General features: G+C 38.6%; 1 protein-coding gene across 1 annotated transcript in view; it reads left to right on the forward strand.

Moving 5' to 3' along the window:
- CPB1 (carboxypeptidase B1) overlaps window positions 1–11706 on the forward strand; it is a 31556-nt gene extending 19850 nt beyond the window's left edge. The window contains exons 10-11 of the mRNA XM_017523801.1: window positions 9290–9374; window positions 11333–11706. Coding sequence (XP_017379290.1) covers window positions 9290–9374; window positions 11333–11520 — 273 coding nt within the window. The 3' untranslated portion in view covers window positions 11521–11706. The remainder of the gene's footprint in view (window positions 1–9289; window positions 9375–11332) is intronic.
- Window positions 11707–13111: the final 1405 nt, after the last annotated feature.

The raw sequence follows: 13111 nt of genomic DNA on the forward strand, positions 1-13111 counted from the left end.
GTGTGGGGGTCCAAGTCTCTTTGTAAGTCTTATAATTTTTGCTACTTTCTAAGGGAGTTTTCTCCAGTAAAAGAAACAAGTCTCAGAGTTAGCAGGTTTAATGGGCCAATTCACATGTGTCCCAAATGGTGTAAAAATGTTCCAACAGAACACGAGTCACTGATACTCTTCCCTAAGAGTCACTTCTTTGTTTAAAATCAAGGAGAGGTAACAGTAAAAGAGATACTATTCAAAATCCTGTCCTCCAAAATTATTGCTAAATTCTAATTGCCAAAAAGTATAATAAACAGAATTCTACCTAAGTAAAATATTCATAATCTATTCTCAAAAGAAGAAAAAGCACAGGCCACAAAATAATCTTATCTTGGATGTTTGTTTCTACACATATAAAACTAAAAAGTTCAAATAAAAGTACATGCTATTTTTATCTTTACCAGAGTACAAGACAGGTGACTAAATTACAAAAACTTAATTTGATATATCACACTCATTGATTTAAAAGTTATTTTAATTTCCAGTAATTTTCTCTAAGATTAATATTTTCTCTAGTTATCTTAAAAGAAATATTTAAATGCTACTAGTAAGTGGCATGCCACTTAAGGTGACTGTTATTTGATTATGTGATTCATTTGCTGTCTGAATTTAGTTTAGCACACCAAAGCAACTTTAATCTTTTGAGTAGTTAGAGATCCTTCCAACTTTTTCTTGTTTTGTAGAATTCCAATTTACTTATTTCCAAAGCATATTTTGCTAAAACAAGCTCATTAACTAACTATAGTATAATTACAAATATCTGTATAGATAAAAGATAAGTCTCTCAAAAATATCAATATTAACATTTTTACAGTTTTTATTTGTAATGAGGATTTCAAAGGGAAAATTATAAGTCTTGGTTTAGAAAAGTTAATTTTCCACGCAAATCTAGTGCTTCCATATTAGTTCTTACATCGAGAAATGTAACTCTGCTGCAGAAAACAAAGTTTAGTAAAACATTAAGAAGATGAATTCTTACATCATACCACATTAAAATGTAAAAGAAACAATGAGGACTTATACAGCGTTCTGCCAAATCATTCATATACATAAGATTTCTATTTCTCTTTATACTGATAAAAATTATGATTATATTTATAGCAGAAAATATATTTCAAGGAGAATAAGACTAGACCAAAGGAAATTATTTTATGCTTATGTTGGCATTTTCAGCCCAAATTTAGGACATTCTATAAGCAACAGTCCTTTGATTTCTAAATCATGATAAAAATGTATGTGGCTTCATTTCTGAATGATTTTACATGTAGCTTGCCTAATAATTGCTCATATCATGAGACAACCTTCAGAAGAAAGAAAGGCAGACATAAGAATGCAAAAGACCAATGAAAACCAAGGAACAGGAAAAGCATTATATGGATTATAGAGAAAACTAAGAAAAGATATCTTTAGCAGAGCAGTAAAAGGTAATGGAATAACAAGAATATCTCACACATATAATGCCTTCCTATTTGCAAACTGCTTTTACCCATATTCTATTGTTTAAAGCAAGGATACAAAGTGGACTATGAGCTTCTAATGGCCTCATAAATTGTCCAGTGTCTCAGTGTAGACCTCTTTAAAATAAAGTTGCCACTACCTTCGAAGTAAGTTTAAGACTTAGAAGAAAACAAAATGAATTTAGATTTCCAAAATTCTAAAGGACAATGAAATATTGAATTCTGCAAGCTCGTTATTATCAGAGTAATTAAAACTGGTAGAAAAGCCTCTCAAACCTAGCCACATGGCTGCACTTATTGGGTAGGAAGAAGCTCCCAGTCTTTGGTACACCTTCCCCTGCAAAGATGCCTACGTGGCACTGTTAATAGTGAAAAATGGGAAGCCAGAGGAATATCCAGCCAAAAAGTATCTTGTCCCTCTCCACAGATTAACAAAATGGAAAGCAGGGTGCCCTGCACAAAGGTGCCAGTCCAGGGCATGGGTCTTGCACCATTTCTTTGCACTCGAAGCAAAGAATGTTATGGCTAGAAAAGTCTTAGAAATTCTCTGGTTCTGTTCTCATTTTTCAGCTGAGACATGGAAGGCTTGGCAAAGCCAACGCTAGTAGTCAGGGTAGCCCTAGGTCTAAAGCTATTGGCTCCTGAAGAATCTTCCAGGCTGCCACAATTTCCAAAGACACACAGACACATATTGATATGGCCACTTCTATGGTGGTACCCCATATCACTGTTTTGCAAAAGAACATTCATCAGAAAGTCTTTAATCCCAAACAGTACATTGTAATTACCTCTGCCTCTGGACGTTACTAAAGAAGTACTCTAGTTAGCTGAGATACTAACTTCTCATGGCCTAGTCTTTATGATTCTGGCACATTCTTTGGAGAGATGTATATTCATTAACCAAGAGAAAGATAACAGTAACCAGAAGAAGAAATATGACAGAGTTTCTCAAAAATTGTTAAATGTGATCAAAAGATAGAAAGCTAATTCTAAATTCTAACATCTTCCAGTCCAGTGGTGCCTCAGTCACTGCCTCTTAACTGAAGTTTTAATTAAGGCATCACTAAGATAGAAGTCCATGGCACTCCTCAAGCATGTGAGTGTAATGCAAGACTATTATTAAAGACAAACATAAAAATCAGAGGGAAGAAATATTGTGATTAGAAGGCGGACAATTGCAGCACCATGCACACACCCACGCGTATCACCCATCGCAGCTGCAATATGTCCCTGCCTAATAGCAAAAGTAGTAAGCCACAATTCTGCTTTCAGGCAGGCTATGAGCAGCTCAGGTCAACAGACCTTTAGGCACAAAACATCTGCTGCAGGAATTTTCTCTGAATTTATACTCTCACTTAAAAGACAAAAATTTTAAATGACAAACACAGAATTTATTTAAGAAACTAGTTGCTTATTCACCATTATGAGCTTTAAGTGGCTTCTTGGCCTGATGAAATTATCCTACTGGACCTGGTCAGTACATGGCTTATCAATCATCAGAAATTTCATGGCCAGGCCCGGTGGCTCATGCCTGTAATCCCAGCACTTTGGGAGGCCAAGGCAGCAGGATCACTTGAGTTCCAGAGTTCAAGACCACCCTGGCCAACATAGCGAGTCCTCTTCCCTACTAAAAATACAAAAATTTAGCTGGATGTGGTGGTACACTCCTGTAGTTTCAGCTCCTTGAGAGGCTGAGGCATGAGAATCGTTTGAACCCGGGAGGCAGCGGTTGCAGTGAGGCATCATGCTACTGCACTCCAACCTGGATGACAGAGCAAGACCCTGTCTATTAAGTGTTCATTATAAAGTATGTTTCCTGCCACTGAGAACTTATAATCCTACTGAAATTGAGACCTGGGTACCAGAAACCACACAAAAGGAGAACAGAATTAGGAGTTTCCAATTATGTGCAGTAGTAAAAATTCAGGAGAGGGAAATGGCTGTGTTTGCTGAAGCTGTTCAGTGAAGATTATAGAGAGGGGCTGCAATTTGTTCTGAGCTTTGAAATCTGGGCAGGATTTGAGTGGCAGAGAAAGGAATTGGGTGTTTTAGGCAGAGAAAGAGCCAACAAATGGCCTATGGTGAAACTGCAAGATGAAGTTGAGGAAGGAAGTAGAAGGGGTCATCCTGCATTGAGTGTTCTCCTTAGGGAAGAGTGGGGGCAAAGGCCAATCAATGAGGTGACCAGGTTGTGTCAGCACTTGAATTCCAGGATGAATCCTGTGTCACAGTGGGCCCCGGAGCCAGGGACCTGGAAAAGAGGATTGCAGATCCAATACAAGACTTCCAATAGAATTTGGAATTCAAACAAACAGTTTTTACTATAAGCATGTCCAAATATTTCATGAGACAGACTTATACTGAAAAAAATATTGTTTATCTGAAATTTAAACTTAACTGGTCAGTCTTGTATTTTTTGCTAATCCTAAAAATTCTGGGAATAAAGTGATGTTTTAGCAAGAGTCACCTAGCAGAGATGTTTAAAAGATACCTGTAATGTCATCAGCAGAGAAAAAGGCATTCTCATAGCACCTTGAAAATCAGTTGTCCTTCTTTTAAATCTTTTTCCTAAAATAAATTCTAGCTTACCCCCATAATTAAATCTTTTATATGACTTCCATTTCAACTAATTTTGCCCCCTCCACCTCCAGATAACATTTGGCAGTATTTGGGAGACATCTCTGGTTGTCATAACTGTCGAGCTCTACTGGTATCTAGCGGGTAAGAGCCAGGGGATGTGGATAAACACCCTACAATGCACAAAACAGCCCTCCCATCCCCAGCAAAGAATTATCCAGCCCAAAATGTCAAGAGTGCCAAGGTTGAGAAACTTGCTTTCAATAAAGATAAGAACAGAGTCACATTCCTGAACAAAGGCTCTTGCCTTTCACAGGATCTTATACTTGTTCTTTCACAGGATCTTATACTTGAGAGGTTCTGCCAATCTCAAGTGCAAGAGAACCTGCAGATCCCCCAGTACACAGTATTTATTTATTTATTTGGGAGAAAATCCACTTCCACCAGAAAAATAAATAATAAATAAATAAATAAACTGTCTGGGCTTTGCAATTTCAGCTGACTCACACTTCACATTTCCCCTGAATTTCAAAGAGCTTAAAAATATGTATGCAGATCAGTCAAAGAAAAAGTCTGGTTTTCATCAGTGAAAGCATTCCCACACTCCCCGTGGGCTCTGTGGAAATCGGCAGGCCTGGCTCTCCTAAGCCAAACTTTTTCCTAACTCTTTGCCCTTCTCTAATCTCACGGCCTCCTTTTTCTCAAAACATATTTGTTTTTTCAGGTCTCAAATGCTTCCTCCTTGGTGCCTGCTTATGGACCGTAAGGCCTTCTTCTTTTGCACCAAAATTATAAAAGTTAAATTTCTTATTGGTCCCGTGGTGTAAGTTACCCATTATCACAGGACAGAAGGAAGGAAACTGCAGTTAAGGATCGTTTTGATGCTTCCCTTATCACAAATATTCACCCATAGGGATGGCTAAACTCAGAACTTCCAGTTAGAAACAAAGTTCTACAGAAAATTTCTTTTCAATTGTTTTATACCTTATAGTTGGCTTGGAGCTTTTGTTTTCTTATACTGTAATAATGGGCCACTGGAAGATTAGAAAAGGCAGCTCCCTGTCATGATGCTGGCCTTGTACAAGAGATTGGAATGAGGACTATGTGCACAGTCATGAAGGGGGAGCTCCTTTATCATATATTACCTGGGAACGCAGGTCAGTGGAAAAGAATATCCTCTCCTTATTCATCTCACCAGGTCCTTGAAACTCCACGCCTGGAGAAGCATTACACTAGCTTTTACTTTGTCTCTTGGGCTGTGAGCTAGATGTGACATTTTAGACTCACTTTGTCTTTTGCTCTAGGACCAAGGCCTCTTTTCGAGGAAACAGATGACAAAAGAGAACATACATAAGATGTCGTAGGAAATTCATAGCTAAGGATTAATAAAGGCTGACCATGTTTGGCCTTAACTGAAAGCAAAATGTTCTCTGAGGCTGGTTTATATTTAGCTTCCTTCTGTTCTTTACAATTGGTAAAACCAGCTGCAGCAACACTTCTTTTGAAGTATTCCAAGGCCACAAGGAGAAGTGAAAAAGAGCAGAGGATTTAAAGAAAGAAGAACCTAGCTCAAGTCAGCCACTTATGGGGCTGTGTGCCCTTGAGCAAGTTCTTTCATCGTCTGTGAGTTTTAGTTCTTTTATCTGTGAAATGGGGATAAAAATATCTAGCCCTTATCAAGAGCTCTTTGTAAAGCCTAAGTTTTTATGTAAATGTTAGTTCTGATTTTGAATCCACTGAGAAACAATGTAAGAGGTCCCTCAAATGGCAAGTGGTATAGCAATTGTCACTAATTGGAGTTTCAAGATATGGACCGAGCTCTCTGCGGTGTTGTTGCTTCTTGGGTCTTCCGTCATCTGCCCTCATCTCTTTTTACAGAAACATGCAAGGGAAAAGAGTTACCATTCTAACACTGTAGCAAATGCAAGAATTACCTTTCTCTCTACCATTCTTGGCAGGGGTCAGTCATCCAGGTTGATTGGAACATTCCCACTGAGCTTGCTGACCCAGATGGCATTCCATTCTGCTAGAAAATTCTGTGTCAGTGAAATGTGGACAGATAATGTTGAGAAGATAAATGAGTAACATTTGTGAAATTATTTGAACTCTTCTAAAGAAAAGACCCACACTGATTCCAGGGATTTTTGTTAACATAATTGGAATTTAAAATATGATATTTTATTTGATTAATGTCTCTTCTGACTTTTTTTGTCTTTTGGCCTTGGAGGGGATGAGAGAGAGGATCCATAGACTTCCTTTATTAAAAAATTAATAGAAGTAAGTAAAATGCACAGAAGATGTCAATGTCTAAATGTGGCAACCTATCAACCATCAATAAATGGTAGCACTCTCCTCTCCAGAAGCATCCCCCATCACCACTCAGGTGGGTTCAGCCTCTGCAAAGCTCAGAGCTGTGCACCTCCACCCAAATCTTGACCATTCATAATGCCCCTAAGCTCGAGTGTTAGACTCGGTCAACTATGTTTTAGGTGCTGTGCAATCTGCTGGGGATACAAAATGAATAGCCAACAATTCCTTCCTTCAAGAAGCTCACCTGGAGAGGAAATAGATGCAAAAACAACTGATTATAGCACACAGTAAATCCTGATAAAAGTGTGAGCCCCCAAAAAAGAGAGGTGCTCAGTGCTTCCTTTGAAAGTAGGGGCAACTTCGCAAAGAAGATAACACTAAAACTGAATCTGGAAAAACAATAGCAATTCTTCATATTAGCAAAGAGAGAAAGAGGATTCCAGTGAAGAGAAAAGGGTACCCACAGTCATGGAGGTCAGGAGAAGCAGGAAATAGTGTATAGGGAAGGAATTCAGGAAAATCTACCTCAGAAGGAACTCGGGAATGCACAACAAATGATGTGGCCTGAGAGACAAGGCCAGAGCTGGTTTGCAACAACTGTTTTAGCCAAAAGAGGTCTGACTTCAATAGAGGATAGAGCCATTGAAGATGTGGTGATGAGGTGATCTTCAGAAGATGAGAAATGAGGTGGATATCAAGATGTGAGAGCAACTGAGGACAAGAGCTGAGAACTTAGGCACAAACTAAATGCCCTTCCAATGTGCACCAGTGACGGGAATAAAATGGCAACCTTTTTAAGCTCACATCAACCTCAGATATTGCTTCAGCATCAAAAATAGAGCAACTGTTTCCAAAAGATGTCAATGAAGGTGTAGAGAGAACTCAGATGTGACTTTACATGCCCAGAGTATAGTTTGAGAAAAGGCCAGCCAAACATTTCCCTGTGGCTTTAATGGAAATCATGACTAAATTGATAAGATATTAAGTTGAAAGAGATAACAGATCTCAAGTAGCCCCGTTTGGTTTGTCTGAAAACTGTATTATTACATTGCACGTAAATATGTTGAGAGACTTGAAAGATAATCAACACTTAAGTCCAATAGATAATGACAATGACTATTAAATCTTCTCAAGTCTTCATAACTTTTCATGTTTAGAACTAATCTTGAAGAATCATATTTCTTCTAACTAAAAATAATAATTCAAGGGTTAAGGAAAAATTGAAGGAAAGCCTGAAGAAAGCAACCAGGGAAGGAATAAGAATTCTTTAAGATCAGAGGTTCTGCCTTCCAGAAAAATAACTAACTAGAGACTTCCTTTGATAAATGGCAAGTTAAAGAAATTGTAGAATGGTAGAAAATATCATGTTTATCTACAAAAAGAACTATTCCCTCACCATGTTTCACATCTCTAGAAAATGGTTTTAAATCTATTATGAGTATTATGTAATGTTTATAGCTTGTTCTGATTTCAATTGGCAATGAAACCTATACCAAAGGGTTAAGAAAAGATCTAAATCCAGTGTCTTTGTTTCAACAAGAATAAACAAGAGGAGCAATGTATTTAGGCCACAACAGTAAAGATTCCATGCAGTTAGAGAAAGCACGTCTTAGTTTTTCAGTTTGGAAACAGGAAAATGGAACCCTACAATTTGCAAGTACCGACCCGAAACTCTGAGAATAACGTTAGTTCCTGGAAACGGATTGCACCATTTCAGTGGACGAGACAGAAAATAATGACTTATATTTTATAAATCTTTTTAAGTTTTCTAATTTGCCACCTGGCCGATGAAGCATTAATGCTTTAGGAACTGGAATCCTTGAAGTCTTGTAGACGTGCCCTCATCAGTTTGACATAAGACTCTACTAAAACTGGTTTCAACATTAGAATAAGGGAACGAAAACTGCTACTTTGTGAAAATCATATTATTCTGATTTTATCACCAACCTCGTAGTTTTCCAGGCATATGTAGAAGAAGTAATTACCATGCCAAGTATGAAATATAGCCAGTTTCATAACCAAAATGAATTACGGCTAATTCTCCTGCAGTAAACAACTTGTTTTTTCAAATCTGTATTCGCCAAACAGCTGAGCCAGGCCTTGTTTCTCAAGTGTTTTATTTAAATAGGCAGTATGTCAGTGGAGTTTTACCACAGAGTTTCTGAGTGCAGAGAGCCTTTTCCTAGAAATGGGGTGCAGGGAACTGGAGGGCAATGGTTCTTATGAGAAGTTAATGCTGCTTCTAAGAGAAAAGAATACACGTAAGTGAATACTTAACAACTTTTTTAAATTCTGAAATTCAAATGTTCTGCATTTTGAAATAGAATGAATATTCTCTAACTCCTTAGTCTAAACATTTTCCAAACTGGAGCTAGCACTCATCCTTGGAACTGCCAATTCCTAAGCACTTCTATGCTGGCACTGAATATTGCATTGACTAGCCAATCCTATGTGCAGTTTCTAATGCTCCTGCCCTAACTCACACAACCCTATCCTAACTTAATCTGGCTTTATAACCTGCCACATTGCCAACTGTTTTTTTGTTTAGTTTTCTTTGGGTTTTTGCACATGTGTGTGTTGGTTTATTTCCCTCCAAAGAGGTGGACAACTTCTTTGACCAGCCATAAAGGCTTCCTTGTCCCCTGCTTTTCTCTTACAAGCTCCAGAGACAAGATAAATAGAGGCTGAGAGCGAATGCTTGGGGAGGGTGTTAGGGAAGACATCCTTGCACAAGAATTGCTGGGATCATATAACTAGGTTAAGCAGAAAGGTGAAAACGAGTGGTAAATAGGCGTATAATACTATCCAAACGGTTACTTACATGGTTCGAATGGCTTAAAAATAACGTACAGGGTGTTTGTTTGACAGTGCGCTTTTATTTATTTACTTACTTATTGCTGATTCTTTTGCAGAATTCCCTGGCTAAAGCTGCCGTGAATGAACTTGCCACACTGCACAACACCAAGTACACATATGGCCCAGGAGCTACAACAATCTGTGAGTCTTGGCTTCAGAACTTTGCAAAGAACCGTGTGCCTAAACAGCCAACAAATAATTCCTGAGGCCTTTCTGACAGTTTAAAGCATGTGGCTTTTGCCTCACAGCAAATTTTTCTAAAATATGTAATCAGTTTTCTGTTCAAAAAAGGTGGTAAAGCCTAGGCAACACAGTAATCTTGTCTCTAAAAAAATTTTAAAAAGTAGCTGGTCATGCACACCTATAATCCCAGCTACTCAGGAGGCTGAGGCGGGAGAGTCACTTGAGCCCACGGGTTCAAGGTTATAGCGAGCTATAACTGTACCATTGCACTCCAGCCTGAGAGACAGAGCAGGATCCTGTCTCAAAATAAAAAGGGAGGGGAGAAAAATATCCTTCTCAACCCACAGAGACATTTGCTCTCTGTAAGCATCTACTGAGCACTTACTATGTGACAGGGCCTCACTAGGCACTAAGAGAACAAGAAAGTAAAATTAGAGAAAAGGAGAGATAAAAGGAGAAAAGGAAGGAGGGAGATCAGGGCAGTCTTTTTAAAGAACTGGCAGCAGGAAAGCAGGAAAAATAAGCAGTCTTTTGTGATACAGGTGCTAAGTGCTGTGACATTAGGACGCACAAGGAAGGAACACACCCAAAAACCCACCAGCCCCACAGTATCAGGATTAACTTCCCAAGGTGATGACATGAAGTTTTATCTCAAAGGACCATTGCTGGAGGAAAGCATAAGACAGAGTGTTTTCTTGGCTAAACAGGCGGCAGGTACCAGGGCTACTTGGGCACAAGTCAACTTCAAGAGACATTAGTCCCTCTAATCAATCACTCAGTGTATGCAAGCGAGTGGCTAGAGACAGCAAGTGGCTGTACTGGTAGGGACTAGACCCCAGAGCTATGGATGCTGCAGCTTAGATTTCTCTGGAAGGCACATTCTACAGGCCTTATTTTCAATTTCTACATATATCTTCCTTTGCCTTCAAATGATTTCTTTCTGCCTGAGGTTGGAAAGAAATTGAAACACACACATAAAAAAGGGCCGGATCTCATCCTCAAGTGGCCTCCAGTGCAGTTGGGGAGGCTCCAGTCCTGAGCTATCGGATTTTTTTAAAGGCTTTATGCAGAATACAATTCTGTTTATTTTTATTATTTTTTAAGAACTGCTCTGAATCATGTGAGGCATATGTTTTCTTAAGGGGTTTCTAGCAGAGACAGCCCACCTATTTATACATTGTGAACTTAGTGCTGTTTTTTTCAGTTCAACTAGGTTTCTTTTTCCATTACACTGTAAGACCTTGGAGGGCAGAGCCAACATCTCTCCTTTGTTCTGGCATCTTCAGAGTCGAGCCCATAGCCTACTGTTCAGTGAGGGCTATACAATTGTTGATTGAAAAAAATAGATGAATAAATGAACAAATGAATGAATTAATATTCTATGTGCTCGTGACAACATGGATGTTACTGAATAAATTAATAACAAATACTTTATCTACACCAGGCCCTATGCTAGATAAACACTAAAGATACGAAAATGAAGGCATAGCCCTGCCCTCAGGCTTCTTCAGTCTTATCATTTGGCATAGTTCCAGCCGGGTTTAGAGTCTTCTCCTCTTGCCAATCATCATGTCGCTTTCCTTATTTTCCTGAGAGATACACATTCTTTCACACTATAGAGTATAGTTTACCATAGCATACAAGCACACTGAGAATTTTGCATTACAGATTACATACTTTCTGAGGTATTAAACACATCACTTCTACAAACTGAAGTTGTGATAGGTTTAATGATAAGATTGGAGTAATTTTTTAAAATAGCCCCATAACGTTTATGATCCAATTTACTAGAAAATTGGCTTACTCAAAATATTTTGCACAGTGAAACATTTGTAATGATAAAAAGAAAGTGGTAATTTTTTAAAGCTCCTTTCTAGATTTAAAGTTTTTTTTCACTGCTCTCTGTACATTTTCAGATCCTGCTGCTGGGGGCTCTGATGACTGGGCTTATGACCAAGGAATCAGATATTCCTTCACCTTTGAACTCAGGGATAAAGGCAAATATGGCTTTCTCCTTCCAGAATCCCAGATCCGGGCGACCTGCGAGGAGACCATGCTGGCAATCAAGCACGTTGCCAGCTATGTCCTGGAACACATGTACTAGTTGAGAAAGTTGATGGCCTTGTTTCAAAATGCTCACTTTTCATTTCTTTACTTTCTTGATTTCTTATTTTGGTTTGCCTGGAGGTTTTACAGATCTTGATCTTTCTTTTAAGCTTCTGGGTCTATTAAACTAGGTAGATCTTTTCATATTGATCATAATAAAAGTAAATCATTACCATTGGAAAAACCTGACATATGGTCTACTTCTTTGGGGGAAAATTGATGTGAATGAATGACTAAGCAAGCCGTGTACACTGAGGATCTTGTCAGCTGTAAAGGAGTTAACATCCCGGGGTGCTGGCCGAGGCCATCAGGGTGCAGATATACTGGGTACAGAGGGAGGCTTGTGGGTTAAGAAGAAATATAAAGAGAAATTGAGGACTATAAAACCTGGCATACATGAAAAGACTCCATTTTTTTTGGTCTAGTTTTCGTCTTAGCTCACTGAAGTTATTTTATCAGTTGTCTACTACACGCCATGCACTTTGCTAAGCAATTGAAGACAGAACAATGAAAAAGATAACATTTATGCCCTCAATGTGTGTGTAGGCCCTTCGGAAAGACAGGCACTAAATAATTAGCTCATTAATTAATAATTTACTAATTAGTGATCTAATTTACATTAATCAAGTAAGTGCTGGATGAACTACACAAAAAGAACATACAAAAAGTCTACTTGTTTGATGTAGGGGAGAAGGCTCCCTCAGAAAGTGCCATAACCTGAGAAATGAGTTACAGCTAGCTGGACAAAAGGAGCACCCCTTGGAGGGCTATGACTACTCCTAAAGTGTAAGAAGGAAGCCAGTGAGGGTGGAATTTAGAGAGCTGAGGAAAGAGGAGCATGTGTACAGGCTAGGGAGGGCCGTGGGAACCATGTCAGGCAGAGCTTAGAGGTCACATTAAGGATTGCGGACATTGGTCTAAGAACAATGAAAATCCATAGACGATATTAAGTTGTCAATGATATGATCACATTTTCAAACACCAGCTAGGCTAGGGCGTGGAAAGCATATCAGAAGTGAGACAAGAGGATGCCAGGGACCCTGACTGGACCAGATGGGCCAATGAACGTGGCAAAAATCACACCAGGACTTGTGCAACACACATGACTTGATGTTTTCCGGAATTGGAATTGAACGTGCTAATGTTGGGAAGTATTGTACCAAGTTCAAATTTTAAAATGGAATAAGATGTATTAAAGTTATGATTTAGGGGCATCTCTTACTTAAAAATCATAGACTATTAACTCATTTCTTTCCATATGGCTTCAAGATAAGTGAGACTCCACATTGGGCATAATATGTTTAAATATCTATAACAGTGTTCCATTTATAAAGAGAATCCTTTGAAGTAGTAATGGTTTGTTCTGAAGTTTTCTAGCCAAAGAATGATTAATTGCATTAATTGTCCACTAGGTGGTAGCAGTGCAGCTGCTACAATGTGTCACACCGTCATCTTCAAGCTCATTCAGTAATACATCATTTAAATCGAGAGACAGAGACTCATAGGTAAAAAGAAAGAAAGAAAGAAAGAAAGAGAGAGAGAGAGAGAGGAGAGAGAGAGAGAGAAAGAGAAAGGAAGAAAGAAAGGAA

Source organism: Cebus imitator, unplaced genomic scaffold, assembly GCF_001604975.1.
Source record: "Cebus imitator isolate Cc_AM_T3 unplaced genomic scaffold, Cebus_imitator-1.0 Scaffold30, whole genome shotgun sequence".
Classification (NCBI taxonomy): domain Eukaryota; kingdom Metazoa; phylum Chordata; class Mammalia; order Primates; family Cebidae; genus Cebus; species Cebus imitator.